At 45.0% G+C, this 19,784-nt stretch overlaps 1 protein-coding gene across 1 annotated transcript in view; it reads left to right on the forward strand.

Moving 5' to 3' along the window:
* The first annotated feature begins 19,269 nt into the window (after nt 1-19,269).
* The window catches only part of LOC119338212 (thylakoid membrane protein slr0575-like), a 41,050-nt gene continuing 40,535 nt past the window's right edge, over nt 19,270-19,784 (forward strand). Inside the window, exon 1 of the mRNA XM_037610515.1 lies at nt 19,270-19,700. Within this exon, the coding sequence (XP_037466412.1) occupies nt 19,449-19,700 (252 nt within the window). The 5' untranslated portion in view covers nt 19,270-19,448. The remainder of the gene's footprint in view (nt 19,701-19,784) is intronic.

The raw sequence follows: 19,784 nt of genomic DNA on the forward strand, positions 1-19,784 counted from the left end.
CTAAAAATCAAAGACTAATATAATACACGACGCTCCAAGCAAAACACATATCATGTGGCGAATAAAAATATAGCTCCAAGTAAAGTTACCAATGAACGAAGAAGAAAGAGGGGATGCCTTCCCGGGGCATCCCCAAGCTTAGGCTTTTGGCTATCCTTGAATATCTTGGGGTGCCATGGGCATCCCCAAGCTTAGGCTCTTTCCACTCCTTATTCCATAGTCCATAAAAGCTCTACCCAAAACTTGAAAACTTCACAACACAAAACTCAACAGGAATTCTTATAAGCTCCGTTAGTGAAAGAAAACAAAACCACCACATAAGGTACTGTAATGAACTCTTTATTTTGGTGTTAAACCTACTGCAATCCAACTTCTCTATGGTTTATAAACTAATTTACTATCCATAGATGCATCGAAATAAGCAAACAACACACGAAAAACAGAATCTGTCAAAAACAGAACAGTCTCTAGCAATCTGTAACTAACGCAAACTTCTAGAACTCTAAAGATCCTACCAAAATAGGAAGTCCTGTACAATTTGTTTATTGATCAGAAGCAAAAAGAATCAACGCAAAAGCACGTTTCTGTGATTTAAAAAAACTAAATTCTTGCGCGCAAAGTTTCTGTTTTTCAGCAGAATCAAATCAACTATCATCAGAGGTTATCCTATAGGTTCTACTTGGCACAAACACTAATTAAAAGATAAAAACACATCTAAACAGAAAGTAGATGCAAGATTTATTACTAAACAGGAACAAAAACAAAAAACATAAAGAAAATTGGGTTGCCTCCCAACTAGCGCTATCGTTTAACGCCCCTAGCTAGGCATAAAAGCGAAGATAGATCTAACGAGTGCCATCTTTGGAACTAAATTCATAAGTAGCCTGCATGATAGATTCATAAGGTAATTTGACTTTGTTTCTTGGAAAGTGCTCCATGCCTTTCTTTAATGGAAATTGGAATCTAATATTCCCTTCCTTCATATCAATAATCGCGTCAATCGTTCTAAGGAAAGGTCTACCAAGAATTATAGGGCAAGAAAGATTGCAATCTATATCAAGAATGATAAAATCTACGGGCACCAAATTTCTATTTGCAACAATGAGAACATCATTGATTCTTCCCATTGGCTTTTTAATGGTGGAATCCGCAAGGTGCAAATTTAAAGAGCAATCATCAAGATCATGGAAACCTAGAATATCACATAAAGTTTTCGGAATCGTGGAAATACTAGCACCCAAATCACACAAAGCAAAACACTCATGATCTTTAATTCTAATCTTTATAGTAGGTTCCCACTCATCATTAAGTTTTCTAGGTATAGAAACTTCCAAATTAAGTTTTTCATCATAAGATTGCATCAAGGCATCAACAATATGTTTGGTAAAAGCCTTATTTTGACTATAAGCATGAGGAGAATTAACAACGGGTTGCAACAAGGAAATACAACCTTCTAAAGAACAATTATCATAATCAAATTCCTTGAAATCCGAGATAGTGGGTTCAATACTATTTAAAGTGTGACCTCTCCAAACCCACTTTTACCAAATTTAGCATCAAGATCTAAAAACTCCGAATTCTTGGGATGCCTTCTAGGTAAAGTTGACTCATCATCAGTCCCATAATTATCAAGATTCATATTGCAAAACATAGATATAATAGGAGACGCATCAATAACTTTAAGATCCTCATCATTATTTTCATCTAACTTTTCTGGTTTGGAGGCCATCTTATTGACTAAGGTGGCTTGCTTATCAGAAATTTTGGCTATAGCATTTTCAAGCCAGGTAATTTGAGCGTTAACACCATAAAATTCTTTATTCATATCATTAAGCTCTTTGTTCATAAACCCCAAAAAACCTTTTTGTTCCTTAAGCTCTTTTCTAAAGAAATTATTACGCTCAAATTGCAAATTCATAAAGCTTCTAATATTTGATTCAATCTCTTCCAACCTTCTGAGAAGGTGGTCAGAACCCTTAGGCAAAGCCATAAGGACAAACAGGCACACAAGCAAGCCGAAAAAGGCAAGCGAAAAAAGAGAGGAGGAGATTGGGAAAGAGAGGGCGAATAAAACGGCAAGGGTGAAGTGGGGGAGAGGAAAACGATAGGCAAATGGCAAATAATGTAAATGCGAGGGAGATGGGTTTGTGATGGGCACTTGGTATGTCTTGACTTGAGCGAAGACCTCCCCGGCAATGGCGCCAGAAATCCTTCTTGCTACGTCTTGAGCTTGCGTTGGTTTTCCTTGAAGAGGAAAGGGTGATGCAGCAATAGCAGCGTAAGTATTTCCCTCAGTTTTTGAGAACCAAGGTATATATCTGATGTAGGGTGGAACCCTATGTGGATGATCTTTCACGTTTGGAGTGGATCCTACGGGGAAACACGAAGAATGCACGGAAGAACGCGAGGAAATCACGGGGAGGAACGAGGGAAAACACTCAACCAACAAGGAATCGGTCACACAAGTGCTAGATCAAAGAACACAAAGAGATACACGAGATCCAAAGTCAACAAAGGTAAGGATACAAAGGTAACCGATCTTCTCCGTGAGGAGGCCTTGAATCCACAAGGGGATCTTCCCACGAGGGGGTCTTGAATCCAATAGGATCTTCTCCGAAGAGGCCGCGGTCTCTCACGAGGAGGAGATCCGATGGATGAGCGAAGCTCTATCTCTAACTTGAGCTAAATCAACGCTAACTCTAACTAGGAGGAGGTGGGGGAGTATATATAGTGTTATCCCACGAAGGGGTAAGTGAGAGGGGGGATACATGGGCCCTTGGCCCGAGTCTTTGCACGCAGGCAGGCCGGAAGTTCCGGGCAGGACCGAAAGTTCCGGGCAGGTTCCGGCCGGGTTCCGGGCTAACCAGAGTGTTGGCGTGCTCGGGGCTGGTCTGGACTCCGGGGGCCGGAGGTTCCGGGCAGGCCGGAAGGTCCGGGGGCCGGATGTTCCGGGCAGGCCGGAAGGTCCGGGCTTTCCAGAAGCTTGTCCCTGCTTCTTCTTCCTTCTCCTCTTCCATGCTTGGCCTTGGTCCTTGGATCCTCCATGGTCGTCTCGGTTGTACCTGAGTGTATGCAAGGTCCATGCATGAGGTAGTAGCCATGTCTCACATGTGGAAAGTGACGGTTCGGAAAGGAGCGAGTTCACCTTGTGTCCAATGGCGTATCGTTGAGGTCTCGTCATAAGTCCTTTTGGGGTTTGGAGAGTAGTCAGAGTGTACATGGGGATGAACGTGGGATGCTCCGCATCATCTCCCCCCCCCCTTGGGAAAGATCCAACCTCGGATCGTGATCCTCATCACCATGGAAACGGGTGTCATGGGCGGACTTGTAGTTGGACGTAGGTGAAGGCATTGCGCAATCCAAGTACTCCAAGGTGTCTCCGGTATGTGGTAGATGCAAAATGAGCAAACACAAGCGACACTCGGAAATACAATGGTTAGCGCACACAAAGTGTCCATCATGTAAGAATGAGTCCGTGCGGCAAGATTGGTCGTGACAAAGCACATGAAGCTTATCAAGATGATCTAGAATGATATGCAAAGCATTCATGGGATCAAAATCATTCATTGTGCATACAAATGTGTTGTGAATATGATCAAGGCAACCACGGTGCAAAATGATGTCATAGTGAGACGGTTTATCAATAGCATGAATATGGCAATGGATGCTCAATATGATTATGTTATCATGCAATTGATGGTAGGCAATGTGATCATTATGTATGAATATTCCATCAAGAAAGATCACAACAAATTTGCTAAGGAAATGCACAAGCTCATATATCATGGATGACATGGGAATACAAGATGCAACAAGGCAATCATAATGTGAGTCAATCCATGCATAGGGTGCAAACTTGTGGTGAGTATGATAAGTCCATCGAGCATGACATGTATGAGCACAATCAACAAATATGGAGGTGTTGGTGTACCAAAGCTCGATGTCGAGGCATGAGTGGAGTTCCGAAGATGCATCCAATAAGTGCGAGCGCTCCTCAATGTGAAGGTCCATGTAGCCAATCTCCAATGTCTTTCCTCCGTTCACGAGATGTATCATGTAGACAACAAGAAGGAAACAACAATGAAAGAGTGACCCATCCAATATGCGTATTTGAGGATGGCTCAAAGAGAATGAGTTCACCTTTAGGGGTTTCTCAAGGATGATGGAGTTGCACATCATGTATGCCTTCACATAATCAATATGTCTCGTGGTGGTACCGCCTTGTAAATCCTTCAAAATGAAAGAACATGACAAACACTTGGAAAAACAAATGAGGTTAGCGAAATGGCAAAACCAATCATTCGTGTGGTAAGATACCCAACAAGTGTATGTATCATGCTCATCATAAGAAATGACAAGGGAGTATTGCATAGTATGTAGGCATATGATGCGAGAACAACCAAATACAATAGGCTCAATCAAACAAGCATGCTTCACACGTAATATGTCCAAGTCTCCATGATCAATAAGCATTGCAAGTTGGCACTCAACACAAGGTGATATGAGAGATGCAACTAATGGAGACAAGAGACAATGATCAAGACAAATCAAGTGAGAGGCATGAACAAATATGTCATCAACCCAAGAAAGCAAGTAATAGTGGAACATGGGTGATGCAACATAGCAAGCAATCATAGCAATCAAGTCAAGCAAGCTAGTAGTGCGAAGATGCAACGTACTAGAAGGAATCATGGCAAGCATGTCATGTGTGCAAATAGTGGGCATGAGTAATGGACTTGACATAGCACAAGCATGAAAGCAAGATATGAGTAAAGTGTCATCAATGTATTGGCGAGAGACCATATGTAAATAGCAAGGGGGCATCATGACTCTCCCAACACAACAAGCATCAATAGTATGGAGCACATGGTAAACATGGCAATAGCAACGAGGATCTCCACCAAGCATGAAAATACACATATGAGTAGCATAATGATGAATCATGGGTAGATGCAAGCAAGGGTCACAATTGCATGGCAAAGGCATAGAAGAAAGTATAACATGCAAAGTGAACACGGGAAAATGAGCGTAAGGTGACAAGTGGTAAATAGCCCATAGACGTGTGAGAGCCAAGTAAAAGAGTTGCGCGTAGTCCTTGCGCGAAGGGAATGGTGGTAAGGATAGTCCACGGTATCCCAAAGCGTCGTTGCTCTCAAGAGCTCGTTTCGTCAACTCATGGGATTGTGAGGTTGACGATTGTTCATAAGTACCTACACAAAACAAAGACAAAGGAAAAATTGTGTGTGCATGGTATATGTACACATCATCCATCATGATGCGCACGTGCATGTGTCGGTTAGCACAAAATAGCCAATGCTCAAATAAATAAGATGCGTGATATAGAAACATGTCATCCATCATGATAGGTTTGTTATTATGTATAGCATAATGGATACTCAAATTGTGTAATGCATCACGAGCAATATCTAGAGCATTGTTATTCATGGAATGCATATGGTGCACGCAATTATGAGAATCATGCAAAGTATGAGATGCATCAAAATCTCCTAATATGTATGAGGAAACTATGGGTGTCTCCTCATGAGCATTAATGGAAACATCACATGGAGAATATTGACAACATCCAAAACAATGCATATTCGAAACAATGTGATCATGGCATGGCATAGTGGATGAATTGCGCAAATCATGTAAAGGAAGCATGGCAATATCATCACATGAAAAACAAAAGCCAATGACCATCATCTCATCATCTATGCCATAAGTGCAAGTGGGATTTATTTTAATGGGGCGTGCATAGATACTATGTTGAGATTGAAATGATGCAATATGGGAGATGTCACTCATAGCATATGAAAAGTTCAATGGATTGTCAAACATGATGTGACCAAAAGAATTTTCACATGATATCCTATGGAGCATAGCATCACAACTAGGCAACTCAACATGCTCATCATCATATTCATCATAAATAGGTAAGTCAAGGCATGAAGAAGTCTCACTTGCATGAAGCATGGGAATAGGTGGGTCAACATCATGGGAGCAATCGATGTCAAGAGAGTCCACTAGTGGGACGAGAGAAGCACCATCACCTATGTTACCTTTGGAGCATGGCTCATGTGTTGTAGGTGAGGTGTTGGAGATCAAGTCGTGGTCATCGTCATCTTGATGGAACCATGTGGGGAGTGCATCATTGTCCACCATGGCCATCGTCGTCTCCATTGAAGGGATGGACTCGTCGAGGATAGGCGTGTCATCATGTAGGAGACCTAGCACCAAAGAAGAAAACACACTAGGAGTAGAGGTTAAGTCGTTAGGAATCATAGTGGCCTCACATGCCATGTCAACTACCTCCTCTCTAAGTGTTGTGGCTTACTCACTCCCTCAAGGATGCTCTCACTCATATGGTTGGTGGAGTCACTCAAATGGCGCTCAACCTCACATAGGATGTGTGGCATGCTCTCATGTGTGGGGCTAGTGGTGGTCACACTCATCCTCTCATAGGAAATGCTCTCGATGTCATGTATGGTGGAGTCACTCATATCACTCATGTGTTTGTGGCTCTCCTCACATGGCAAATGGGGCATCTCGACATATGTGGGTGTCGGAGAGATGTTGGTGCAAATGTCTCCATGCGCAGTCGCGTAGCTTGACTCGGAGTATGAGTCCAATGTGGGCGTCGTCTTCATGTTGTTGAAGAGGTTCGCGCTCGTCGTCGTAGTCGAAGGGGATGGCCCTTGCTCGACCGTCTTGTCGCCGTCTTGGTGTTGGAGGCCCATATGATGTGGCACCTCGTAGCTCATCTCCATGACCGAAGGGAGTTTCCCATGCTCTGCCATCTTCCTTGAGGGGCTTCCGAAGATGGAAGTGTCGCCCTTGCTTGTAGGTGGTCGCCTTGGACTTGATGAAGTCGGTGTAGGCGTACACGTGGGAAGTAGGCGAAGATGTCGTACGTCCAAAGGCGAAGATGCCTTGATAGCACTTGGCGAAGATGCCGAAGTAGTTGTTGTAGCCGTAGCGCCGTCTTGGTGGTGCTCGTCTCGCGGTCTTCTCTTTTGCTTATGAAGCTTGGACTTGGCGTGAAGTAGGGCTTGTTGGGACTTGTGCATTTGCGCTTGTGGAGCATCTTCATGATGATGATGTCGTTGTCATGCTTGAGCTCGTTGGCATTCGTTGTCGTCGTGCACATGATGCTTGGAGGTGACTTGTCCTTCCTGACTATGTTGATCACGAACGTGATGATGGTCGCCATGTAGATGTGGACGAGGACGATTTGCACTTGCATCTTTTTCACGCTCTGAAGACTTGTGGCTTGAATGTCGCCGTCTTGAAGATGATGAAGGGGAAGTAAACTTGAGCAAGGTCTAAATCTCCTCCATCCTTGCATCTTGCTCCTCTTTATGTGCGGCAAGCTTCTTGTCGATGTAGTCCCTTTTCCTTGCTTCGGAATGACGAATGTCGATGGAGATGTTCTCGATGCGCTCTTACAATCTTGATTGTGCGCCTTGCACTTGTCGTTGTAGATCGAAGATAGACGCTTTGGTGATGTAGTTGTTCACGCCGTCGTTGTTGTCGAGGACCGGAGAGGAAATGCCTTGCCTATCCATCACAAGACTCGAGCAAATATGAGTGGGAGAAAGAGAAGAACTTATACCAATGTACATTGACCGATGTTGACAATGAATCAAGTTCACTTAAATGCGGACAATGAAATAGCACTTTTGGTACCAATTCTTGTCGGTTCTCACACCTACACAAGTAAAGCTTATGGTGGAGCTCGGTGAGGATAGTGGCACAAAAATTTGATGCAAAATGTTAGCAAGAGTCAATAATGTTGAAAGAGATTCACAAATTCGCAAGTGAAACAAATGGACCAATAGCAATATGTGGCACACGGAAACACACACACGGATAGATAAATGGGGTCATGCAACCAAGGAATGAGCACAAAATGTGGAATCCACGAAAAACGCTTGTGTTGCACAACTCAAGAGAGACGCTAGCACGATTGCTCAATATGCGGATACGACACTTGTGCACAACCTATAAGATGCAAAATGTAGCAACTTTTATCCCAAGTATGCTATGTATGTATGGTTCCCGGTGTTTCTCTCAAGATGATCCAAGATGATCAGATATGACAATCTTATATGCAATGTGGTATGATGCTATGGCACTTGCTTACAAGCTTCTTTGCTCTCTCTTTTTCTTTTGCTTAAAAGCTTTATTTATTTATTTATTTTATGGCCATTTTTGCACAATGCACAAACCAAGATAGCAATTGTGTATATGCGGGAACAAACTTGTGACACAAGATATGATAGCAATATATGCACCACGATGATATGGTATGTATGCTATGGGAAGTATGATCACTAATGTGCACAAGTAACGTTGCCGGCAATACTCAAATGGCTAGTCTCGATAGGCAAGTAACGCAAAATGGGCTAGGGGTTAACAATGCAATGGCAAGGGAATATACAAAGGAGGGATACCACGATACCAAGATGATATGGAGGTTACCATCCGTCGATGATGAGTGGCGGTGTTCTTGATGTAGAAACCAAGATGATGGAGTCTCGTCCCTAAGTAGCCGAAACACCTTAGGAAACGGAAAAACCGCTAATTCAAAATCTCAAATGTCAAATGTCAAATGGTGGTAGCGGGAATGTGGTGGTGGTTTGCACTTGGCAAACCGGAAGTGGGATGATGGGCTATACACGTGTCGGTGTTGAAGTTGCCGTCCCTAAGTAGCCGAAACACCTTAGGAGACACAAGCCACAACGCAAAGAAGCTCAAACAACTATTGGGTTAAGTTGGGGATGGCGGAAGTGTATGGTGGGCAAGCCTATGCGGAAGTTATGGTGGTGGTTGAGGAAGAAGCAACCGTCCCTAAGTAGCCTAAACACCTTAGGAGACTCAAGTCACTACTCAAACAACCTCAAATGCTATGGGGATCATAATGGGTTAGGTTGCGAAAGTCGGTGGTGGCAATGCGGATGTTATGGTGGAAGGCCTAGGCAAAGATGCCAAAGTTCCAAAAATTTGATGGAGTCAAATGGTGGTGAAACCAACGTGAGGACCTCGGGCACGTCGATACCTTCAAAACGAGCCAAAGAACACTCAAATCGGAGTTCGGAGCGAAAAGTTATGATGAAAAAGGTGAAAGAGGCTGAAGCTGAAATTTCGGGGAAACTTTCTGGTTAGGCCGAAAGTTCCGGGTTAGGGCCGGAAGTTCCGGGCTCCGGAAGTTCCGGGGGTGGCCGGAAGTTCCGGGGGTCGCAGAAAAAGTGCCGGGGTTAGGGGGGATTTTGGGGTAAACTCTCTGTTTAGCCCGGAAGTTCCGGGGTAAGGACGGAAGTTCCGGGGGACGGAAGTTCCGGGGGAGGCCGAAAGTTCCGGGGGTCGTGGAATTTCGTCCGGGACGAACCCTAAATTCCAGATCTGAGTATGGGGGCGGAAAAACTCGATTTTCAGGGTCAAAATTGAGACGATTTCGTGGATGGAAGTGGGGGAAAAGAAGGGGAATGCTAGATCCACTCATAACACAACGAATCCATGGATAAAAATCAACAAAACATCATCCAAACCAACAAATCACAAAAAAAATTGGGGCTATTTTTGGTGGGGATTTTCGGATTTAGGACGAAATCAACAAAATCAAGCTAGAAAACACGGGGTAGGGGCTCCAAAAACGTGATCAACCTGGCTCATGATACCAAGATGATGTAGGGTGGAACCCTATGTGCATGATCTTTCACGTTTGGAGTGGATCCTACGGGGAAACACGAAGAATGCGCGGAAGAACGCGAGGAAATCATGGGGAGGAATGAGGGAAAACACTCAACCAACAAGGAATCGGTCACACAAGTGCTAGATCAAAGAACACAAAGAGATACACGAGATCCAAAGTCAACAAAGGTAAGGATACAAAGGTAACCGATCTTCTCCGTGAGGAGGCCTTGAATCCACAAGGGGATCTTCCCACGAGGGGGTCTTGAATCCAATAGGATCTTCTCCGAAGAGGCCGCGGTCTCTCACGAGGAGGAGATCCGATGGATGAGCGAAGCTCTATCTCTAACTTGAGCTAAATCAATGCTAACTTTAACTAGGAGGAGGTGGGGGAGTATATATAGTGCTATCCCACGAAGGGGTAAGTGAGAGGGGGGATACATGGGTCTTTGCACGCAGGCAGGCCGGAAGTTCCGGGCAGGGCCGGAAGTTCCGGGCAGGTTCCGGCCGGGTTCCGGGCTAACCAGAGTGTTGGCGTGCTCGGGGCTGGTCTGGACTCAGGGGCCGGAGGTTCCGGGCAGGCCGGAAGGTCCGGGCTTTCCAGAAGCTTGTCCCTGCTTCTTCTTCCTTCTCCTCTTCCATGCTTGGCCTCGGTCCTTGGATCCTCCATGGTCATCTCGGTTGTACCTGAGTGTATGCAAGGTCCATGCATGAGGTAGTAGCCATGTCTCACATGTGGAAAATGACGGTTCGGAAAGGAGCGAGTTCACCTTGTGTCCAATGGCATATCGTTGAGGTCTCGTCATAAGTCCTTTTGGGGTTTGGAGAGTAGTCAGAGTGTACATGGGGATGAACGTGGGATGCTCCGCATCACAATCTAGTAGGAGGCTCCTCAAAAGTCCCACGCACCTACACAAACAAACAAAGAACTCGCAACCAACGCAATAAAGGGGTTGTCAATCCCTTCACGGCCACTTGCGAAAGTGAGATCTAATAGAGATAATATGATAAGATAAATATATTTTTGGTATTTTATTATATAGATGCAAAAGTAAAGATGCAAATAAAAGTAGATTGGGAGCAAATATGATAAGAGATAGACCCGGGGGGCATAGGTTTCACTAGAGGCTTCTCTCAAGATATCATAGGTATTACGGTGGGTGAACAAATTACTGTCGAGCAATTGATAGAAAAGCGAATAATTATGAGATTATCTAGGCATGATCATGTATATAGGCATCACGTCCGTGACAAGTAGACCGACTCCTGCCTGCATGTACTACTATTACTCCACACATCGACCGACTCCTGCCTGCATCTAGAGTATTAAGTTCATAAGAACAGAGTAACACATTAAGCAAGATGGCATGATGTAGAGGGATAAACTCAAGCAATATGATATGCACCCCATCTTTTTATCCTCGATGGCAACAATACAATACGTGCCTTGCTGCCCCTGCTGTCACTGGGAAATGACACCGCAAGATTGAACCCAAAGCGAAGCACTTCTCCCATGGCAAGAAAGATCAATCTAGTAGGCCAAACCAAACTCATAATTCGAAGAGACTTGCAAAGATAACTCAATCATACATAAAAGAATTCAGAGAAGATTCAAATATTATTCATAGATAAACTTGATCATAAACCCACAATTCATCGGATCTCTACAAACACACCGCAAAAAGAGTTTACATCGAATAGATCTCCACAAGAGAGGGGGAGAACATTGTATTGAGATCCAAAAAGAGAGAAGAAGCCATCTAGCTAATAACTATGGACCCGTATGTCTGTGGTAAACTACTCACAACTCATCGCAGGGGCAAGGATGTTGATGTAGAAGCCCTCCATGGTCGATTCCCCCTCCGGCAGAGTGCCGACGAAGGCTCCAAGATGAGATCACGCGGATACAGAAGGTTACGGCGGTGGAAATTGTGTTTCGTTGGCTCCCTGGATGTTTTCGGGGTACATAGGCTTATATAGGAGGAAGAAGTACGCCGGTGGACGCCCGAGGGGCCCACGAGACAGTGGGGCGCGCCCTCCTATCTCGTGGAGGCATCGGCTGCTTCTTGACTTGCACTCCAAGTCCTCTGGATCACGTTCGTTCCAAAAATCACGCTCCCAAAGATTTCATTCCGTTTGGACTCCGTTTGATATTCCTTTTCTTCGAAATACTGAAATAGGCAAAAAAACAGCAATATGAGTTGGGCCTCCGGTTAGTAGGTTAGTCCCAAAAATGATATAAATGTGTAAAATAAAGCCCATAAACATCCAAAAGGGGTAATATAATAGCATGGAACAATAAAAAATTATAGATACGTTGGAGACGTATCAGTCATCCACTCAGACTCGAAGCCACGACATGCAATGAGATGGGCGGGCGGATTTTTGACATCGGCGTAATAAGGACCTGGCACGGTAGATCGCACGACCTGGATCGTTCGCGCGATGTAAACGCTCCTGCTATGGGGGTAGCATAGCAGCTTTTGAGCGTGTTTGGATCAAGTCTACGCTAAAAAATGCCTGGCCTCGAGCCTGCCTCGAAAGTATCTGGACTGTATTTGGTTGATGTCCTGAAAATATGTCTGCTGGCCTCGATCGATTGATGTGGATCTTGCTTAGCCTGAGTTGTAAATCCAGGCACCTCACTGCCTCGGACAGGCCTCCGAGTTGGGTAGCCTGGCGCACAAGCGCAGCGGCCTGGCACTAAGCCTCAGAATAGTTTGGACTGAAACTACGGTTTCAGTTCAGTTTTCATATGGTCTGCCTTTGGATTGGACGAAACGAGCTAAGCTCCTAAATTAATTTGGTTTGGTCTGGGCTTTACCCATTACTGGACTGGTTTAGTTTGGTTTGGATAGAGATCGATTAGTCTCAATCAGCTTCGACCCATAGACGCAGACCAAATAGAGCAACTGGGTTAGGGGGTCGCCGAGCCATCGCTGCCGCCGTGCTCGAGTTCTGGCCATCGCCTTCATCTCCCTCCACTTCCATCCTCATCCGCGCATGCTATGCCCCCTGACCCGCCGTCATCTCCTGCTCATGCATGGGTTGTGTTCGGGGACAGAGAAGGAGCACCGCAACCGTCCGTGCGTGTTACGCGGTCGTAACTCGTCTAGTCGTATCTGGCTCTGCGAGGAAAGACGGTGACCGTGCTGTCGATTGAGGTGTCTCTGACCTATTCCTTGGGATGCGAGGTTCACCACGGCCAGGATGGTCTATTCGGCACACCGGCGAGGCTCGGCGTGGTGATTGATCGCGCAAACGAGAAACCACACCGGCCGCTTGTGCTCTCGCTGCCGCGAAGCTCTAAGGTGAACTGTTAGCACCATCGTGCCCCCACGCCAGTCCACGTCGTGCCGCCTCTAAGTGCCACGCCCTACTCACGCGCAGACCATCCTCCGCCATTGCTGCAGCCTGCAGGGGCGTGCAGTAGAGTGCGCAGTTAGTGGAGTTGCTGCCACAACTCATCTCAGCATGCATAATGCGTCCATGGCCAGCAGTTTTTCACGGGGCAGCAGAGGTCGTACCAGTTAGATGACCGGAGGTCCGTAGCTTCGTCATTGTACTATCAACTTTTGATGTCCACGTGCGTATGTACACATTCAGGGAGAAGATGCATCAACATGTATCCAAGAAAGTATTAGTAGAACGCCCGTGCATTGCTACGGGAAATGCATATATAAATTAATTAAACAAATGATTAAGGTTGTCTGTAAGGTCAAATCTCATTTGTTCTCAAAGGTCCGGACGTGTTCGGACATCAAACGAATGCTTAGTAGGCTCCACCCCCAAATTTAGACCATATATGGGGGAGAACTGCGGTTGTTCGGACTACCCCCCATGTTATCTCCAACACATGGGCCCAACACAAAAAAACCACCCCACAACGTATCACCCCCTTTTTCTTTCGGACCCTCCCTTTCTCACTCGGTTTTCTGTCATAGTGGGACATTTCTCGCTGGAACCTCCTTCTTTAAAATCAAATGACATCCACCTCACCTTCGTCATGCGTTGCAACAAAGATGAAATTTTTCATATTTACTGTATAATAAAGTGGATTAAACTAACACATACTATTGATAAAAAAAAAATAACTTTAGAGATCAGTCTCAAAAGTCCATTCAACTTCGCAAATGCACACTGACATGGGAAGTAAGTGCCAACCTGAATGTACTAGAAGAACGCCTATGCGTTGCAACGGGGCCACATTAACTTTAAGAGTTCAATATTACGACATTGACGACCTTTTTTACCATCAAATCCTCACACATACACTCTCTCCCCCTCCCTCTTCCTCACTCTCTCTCTCTCTCTCTCTAACACACACACGCACATAGCCTATTCTCCCCGCCAATAAGACTTACTCAATTGTCAATAATGTGTGAACTTGTGGTGAGCTTGACTGAACTAATGGATAGTGTGATATATTCCCCAATCATTTAACAATGAAATTTCAAAAATGAAAAGATTATGTAACACCTCAAGTCGTCAGGCACACTGACCTCCCCCTAATGATGCCATGTCATCAGGCTTTCTAAGCCAGACTGCCATTTGATAAAAATCAAAGTCCAATTCAAATTTAAAATAAAGTCAAATAAATTATTTCGTCAAACAGTAAAACTAGAATGTTCACCATATTCTATAAACTCCACTGATCTTTCACATGTTGAGCCCAACATTATTTGACCCAAAAATTAAATCTTGTCAAATTAGTAAGAGGTCCAACAGTAGTTAAAATAACCAATTAAATATAAACTTAATTTTATGTATTTCCTTTTGGCCCCAAACTTTTTGTGCCACCTAAAAATATTGTGCTCGAATTGTGTACATAGTTTCACAATTAACAAAATCCATTTAGTTGATATAAGAATAAATAGAAAACGATGTTAAAAAGGAGAAACGGATTAAAATACATTAAAAACCAAAAAGGACGATGAAAAAGGGGATTCCCCCTACCCCCGGGCCTTGCCACCGAACCGGCCCAGTGGTCCAGTCCCCGCACGGTCGTCTTCTCCTGTTCCCCGAGCCCATCGCTACAGAGTCGGGCTCCCACTCGACCACCTCGCCGGCATCGAAGGGGAATGGATAAGGGTGACGCCCTGCCCCCCGTGCCCCCATGGCCTCACTCCTCCTCGACGCCCCCTCCCAGATCCACTTATCCTCCTCGCTCGCTCGATCCTGGTGAACTGGACAAAGTCAGATGCCACGGCCACCATGACCGACCCCGTCCACACATCCACTGCCCTCCATGCTGGCTAGGAGCTTGTCGGGGAGCTCCGAATGCCTATGCTACTTCGTCTGCGCCAACGAGATCAAGTCCAGCACCCCTAAATCAACGTCGTTGCCGTCTTCCTCAACCTTCGGCCACCGCGACATTGTCGTTCAATCCGCGCCGCCCCAAGCTCCCCTGTCTTCTCCTAGGGTGCCATTGACACCGCCGTGATCTCCTCTTGCCTTTCCCTAGTTTCCCCTCTCGTTTGCTCTCGTTTGGTATTTCGCCGTGGCCGAGAACCGCCGTCCGCCATGGCCATTGCAGGGGTAGCCACTGAGCTCCTCGGATTGACCCCGTGGCACATGCTCGCTCCTATGCGCGCCCATGCCCGAGCCTTCAGCTCTTCTTCCACGCCCGTGGGGCCACTCCCTCTCTGGCTCTCCATGCCCACGCATGTGCTACACCGCGTCCGTCGCGCCCGCCATTGCCATCACGCTCGCCACAGCCATCGCACCACTGTGCCCCACGACGCACACCCTGGCAACGCGTCACACTCTCGCTGGCTGCACTCGCCCCGTCTGCTGCCGCCTGTCCCTTCGCTCGCCCCGCTGTCGCGCCCCTGCCTCGCGCCGCCTCCTGTCACGGCCATCTTCCGTCGGCCGCCCCCTCAGCCACGCCGGCCGCATCTCTGCCCTCCACCGTCGACCCCTCGCCTCGCCTGCTGCGTGCTTCTTCCTGCTGTTATGCGCTGCTCTACCACTGGTACGCTATTGCGCCATGCCCTTGACACCGCCATGGACAAACATGGCAGAGGGATTGTCAATGGAGTACGAGGAGGAGGTGGCGGAGAAGGTGTGGAGAGGCAAGAGGTCTAGGGTGGCGTCAGCTGGCTGTGGTTGAGGTGATTATGCGAGAAGGGGCCAGAGCGGAAGGAGAGGTCACAATTGGAAAGAATCGCAAAAAAATCATAACCCGGAGATCTCAGTCCAAAAAAATGCTAATATCGATGGAGGGGTGATTTCCTTCAATAGGTGTAAAACATAGGAAATATTGGAAGTTATCAAGGGAAGGTAAAAATTTAGGAAAGTTAGGATTCTGAACTGATTTCTACGCAAATGGGGTTTTATTGTTTGGTAACATGATATCAGTACCTGCCCGTTTGTGACGTGTCTGATTTTTTTTTTGCAAATGTTAAGAAACTATTTATTGGGGGAAAGTTCGTGATGTGTCTGTTATTTGTTTCCTAAAACAAATTTCACTAATGAGAGAAATCGATTGATTTAGATAAGTTAGGAAAGTTAGATTCAAATCTATTATTTGTTTCTTAAAAATTTGTTATTTGTTTCTAAGACAAATTGAACCAATAAAAGGAATTGATTGATATGCATAATTTAACGAAGTTAGATCCATGATTTGTTATACGTTAGGAAAGTCCTGATTGTAATAAAGAGTGGAGAGAAAAATAAACTGATGGACCAGGATGGGAGGGGGGTGGTGGGAGGAGAGACGAAAAAACCCAGCGAAAATAAACCGTGAAGACTATTCACCAACTGCTCCATTAGGAGTAGAGATTCCTAGTCACCAATAAGCTCCACCTCTAGCCCAGATACCATTCATTGCTAGCTCTTCCATGTCCTTCCCCACATCTTCTACTCCTAGTCTCTTTGCCAACCCGTTTCGTTGACGCCAACATCAACGCGTTTGTCAGCGACGCCTCATCATCTTCTTCTTCCTCCTTCCTCGTCAGTTTTAATTCTCATTCCTACTTATTTTTTATAATACTATTTCTTTCTTGTTTCGCTTTATATTTTTGGAACACTCTTTCCATCTCCAACACCATGGACCACTTGGTCGCTTTAGTTCCTTTTTCCTTCTTATTCATGGAGCACTCTCCCTTTCAACTATAGCATGAACCACCTCGCCAATCTAGTGTCGTGTTGTACTCATCCGTGAACGTTTCAGAAACCGTCAACATGTGGACATCTTGCAGAGCATGGTCGTCATCCATCTTGGTGAACGCTAGGTCGTCCATGTCGCGAGCGACATGGTGTCTGTTGTCCATGTTGGCAAGTGGTGCTCGACCATGTCGCCGAGAGCCCGTTGATCATCCTTCCCGACGAGTGCTTTTAAAATGATTCAACACGATGAACTGCTTGCTTAATTAATTAATTACACAAATAATCACGCCTAACCAAATCAACTAATTACCCGCCTAATTGGAAAAAGAAATCTCTACTTCTAATTATCTGTAGGCATAATTAAGTGTCTACCTAAGCCATTAATTACATTAATGACTTGGTTTCAAAATTAATTGGATGCAAAAAAAATTCTACTTAAATGGACCTAATTAATTGCATACATAATTAACTGTCTAGTTAATTAATTACATTAATGGTTTTATTTCCAAATTGATTTAGTGCTTGATTTCCAAAATATTTTCGCATGAATGACTGCTACGAATGACGACGACTACCAAGTACTGTAGGACACATTTCCTTAACGAATTTCTTAACATTTGAATGGTCACACTTGATTTGAGAATGAAGTATGTGTGTTTTTGTATATTAATGATAAGAAATATAATATGACCGTGTCCACAAACACATGTACGTGGTAGTATGACGACACGCCTTTCGTCATGGCTGTCCTTGACGTCGTGATGCACGCCTTGGCATTCTCGAGTATCACGCAAGTATTAGGCCCGACCGTGACATCCTCCATGGTGTCGTGCACATCGTCCTTCGTAGGGGCGCGTGGATGCGTACGCCCACAAGTAAAAGATATATTCTTTTGTTCTTTAGGAAACTTGTGATAACCAATTAATAGTGGAGATAATAATAATGACATAGTGTACATGATTAATAAATTTTTATTGAAGAATATCTCATTTTGTTTTGAAAGGTTATCTAGGAAAATATTACGTCTATATTTTAGGAAGGTAATCTCAAATATATGATGCGAGTTCTGAATTCTTAATTACCTATTTATTTACATGATTGGAATGAATCAGAACCTGCCAAAGTAAGCACGAAACAAGATATCTCCTTCAATAAGATTTGGTTTTTTAATGGAAAGGAGAAAAATCAGTTGGTGGGGGTGGTGGGAGGTGACAAATAAAAATCGAACGAAAATAAACCATATAAGGCTACCAACTCTTTCTATTAGGAGTAGAGATTTTCGCATGAATGGCTGCTATGAATGACGACGACTACCAAGTATTGTATGACATATTTCCTTAACAAATTTCTTGACATTTGAATGGACACACTTGATTTGAGAATGTAGTCTGTGTGTCTCTGTGTGTTAATGACAAGAAATATAATATGACAGTGTCCACGAACACATGTACGTGGTGGTATGATGACACGCCTTCCTTCATGGTTGTCCTTGACGTCGTGATGCACGCCTTAGCATTCTCGAGTATCGCGCAAGTGTTAGGCCCGGCCGCGACATCCTTCATAGTGTCGCGCACGACGTCCTCCGTAGGGCCGCGCGGATGCGTACGCCCACAAGTAAAAGATATGTTCTTTGATTATTTAGGAAACTTGTGATAGTCAATTAATAGTGGAGATAATAATAACAACATAGTGTGCATGATTAATGATTTTTTATTAAGGAATATCACATTTTGTTTTGGAAGGTTATCGAGGAAAATATTACGTCTATATTTTAGGAAGGTAATTCAAATATATGATGCGAGTTCTGAATTCTTAATCACCTATTTATTTACGTGATTGGAATGAATCAGAACCTGTCAAAGTAAACACGAAACAAGATATCTCTTTCAATAAGATTTGTTTTTTTAATGGAAAGGATAAAAACCAGTTGGTGGGGGTGGTGGGAGGTGACGAATAAGAACCAGACGATCATCCTCCATTAAAAGTAGAGATATGTACATGTCCATAGTTTGAAACTGTAGGCTGAAACTGTATTTGTGGAATGGGCTGGATTGGTTTGACACGAGCAGTTTGGTTTGGTTTGGGTTATAGCAGTTATAGTTTGGATTGGTTTGGTTTGGCCGGTGAACTTGTGGATGCACGGTTTGGACTGGATTACAAACTATTCTCAGGTTTACCTGGCACCCATTCCAAGAATAATCTGCTGTTGCATACCAGATTTGCTGACTTTTGGTCCATTTAACAATATGCTAGGCCAGGCTACGATCAAAACACCTCTAATCCAGGCTAGCCTGACCAGGCATGAAGACACTTACGTATCAGACAGCTTTCAGACACCTACTTCTTTCTAGTGTCAAAAATGTTTTTATATTATGAAACAAAGGAGTAACTTTTTCCAGGCACAATGGTCAGGACACCATCCAAACTCACCCTTTATCTTCCGCGATAGGCTGAGCCTGACCTAGACGGGTGCGTGATCCACTCTCCCAGTTTCCCCTGTCCACGAGCCGAAACCCCAGCCACCATCTCGTTCTCATCTCTCTGTTCCACTGAAATTCCCGGGGAACAAACACTCACTTCCCAAGGATAAATCCTTGGGATTGATTTACACGCTAGTGGCTGTGCCGCGACGTGCGGCGAGAGACATGTCTGTGCAGTGCACCGCAAACTTACTCCGGGCTCTTGCTGCCCTCCCGGCGCCATTCCCCTCTCGCCGCCTGGCGAGAAATGAATTCCTTGTACCATGCCGCCCGAGTCGCACCGGTGCGCTGGTCCGAGCTGCGGATTCTTCGCCTCCTGCCGCACCCGCGTCATCGTCCGGAGCAGCCGACGACAAGGCCGTCATCCCCGACGATGAGTTCACCCTCGCCAAGGTGAGTGGCTTGGTCGTTTTCTTGGTTCTTGAGAGCCAGGAGCAACAAGCAAGCGGTAGCGCTGTGTTCTTAGAATTTGGCGTGCGTTTGGTGCTGAATACCCCCCCC

This window comes from Triticum dicoccoides, chromosome 7B, assembly GCF_002162155.2.
Source record: "Triticum dicoccoides isolate Atlit2015 ecotype Zavitan chromosome 7B, WEW_v2.0, whole genome shotgun sequence".
Taxonomy (NCBI): Eukaryota; Viridiplantae; Streptophyta; class Magnoliopsida; order Poales; family Poaceae; genus Triticum; species Triticum dicoccoides.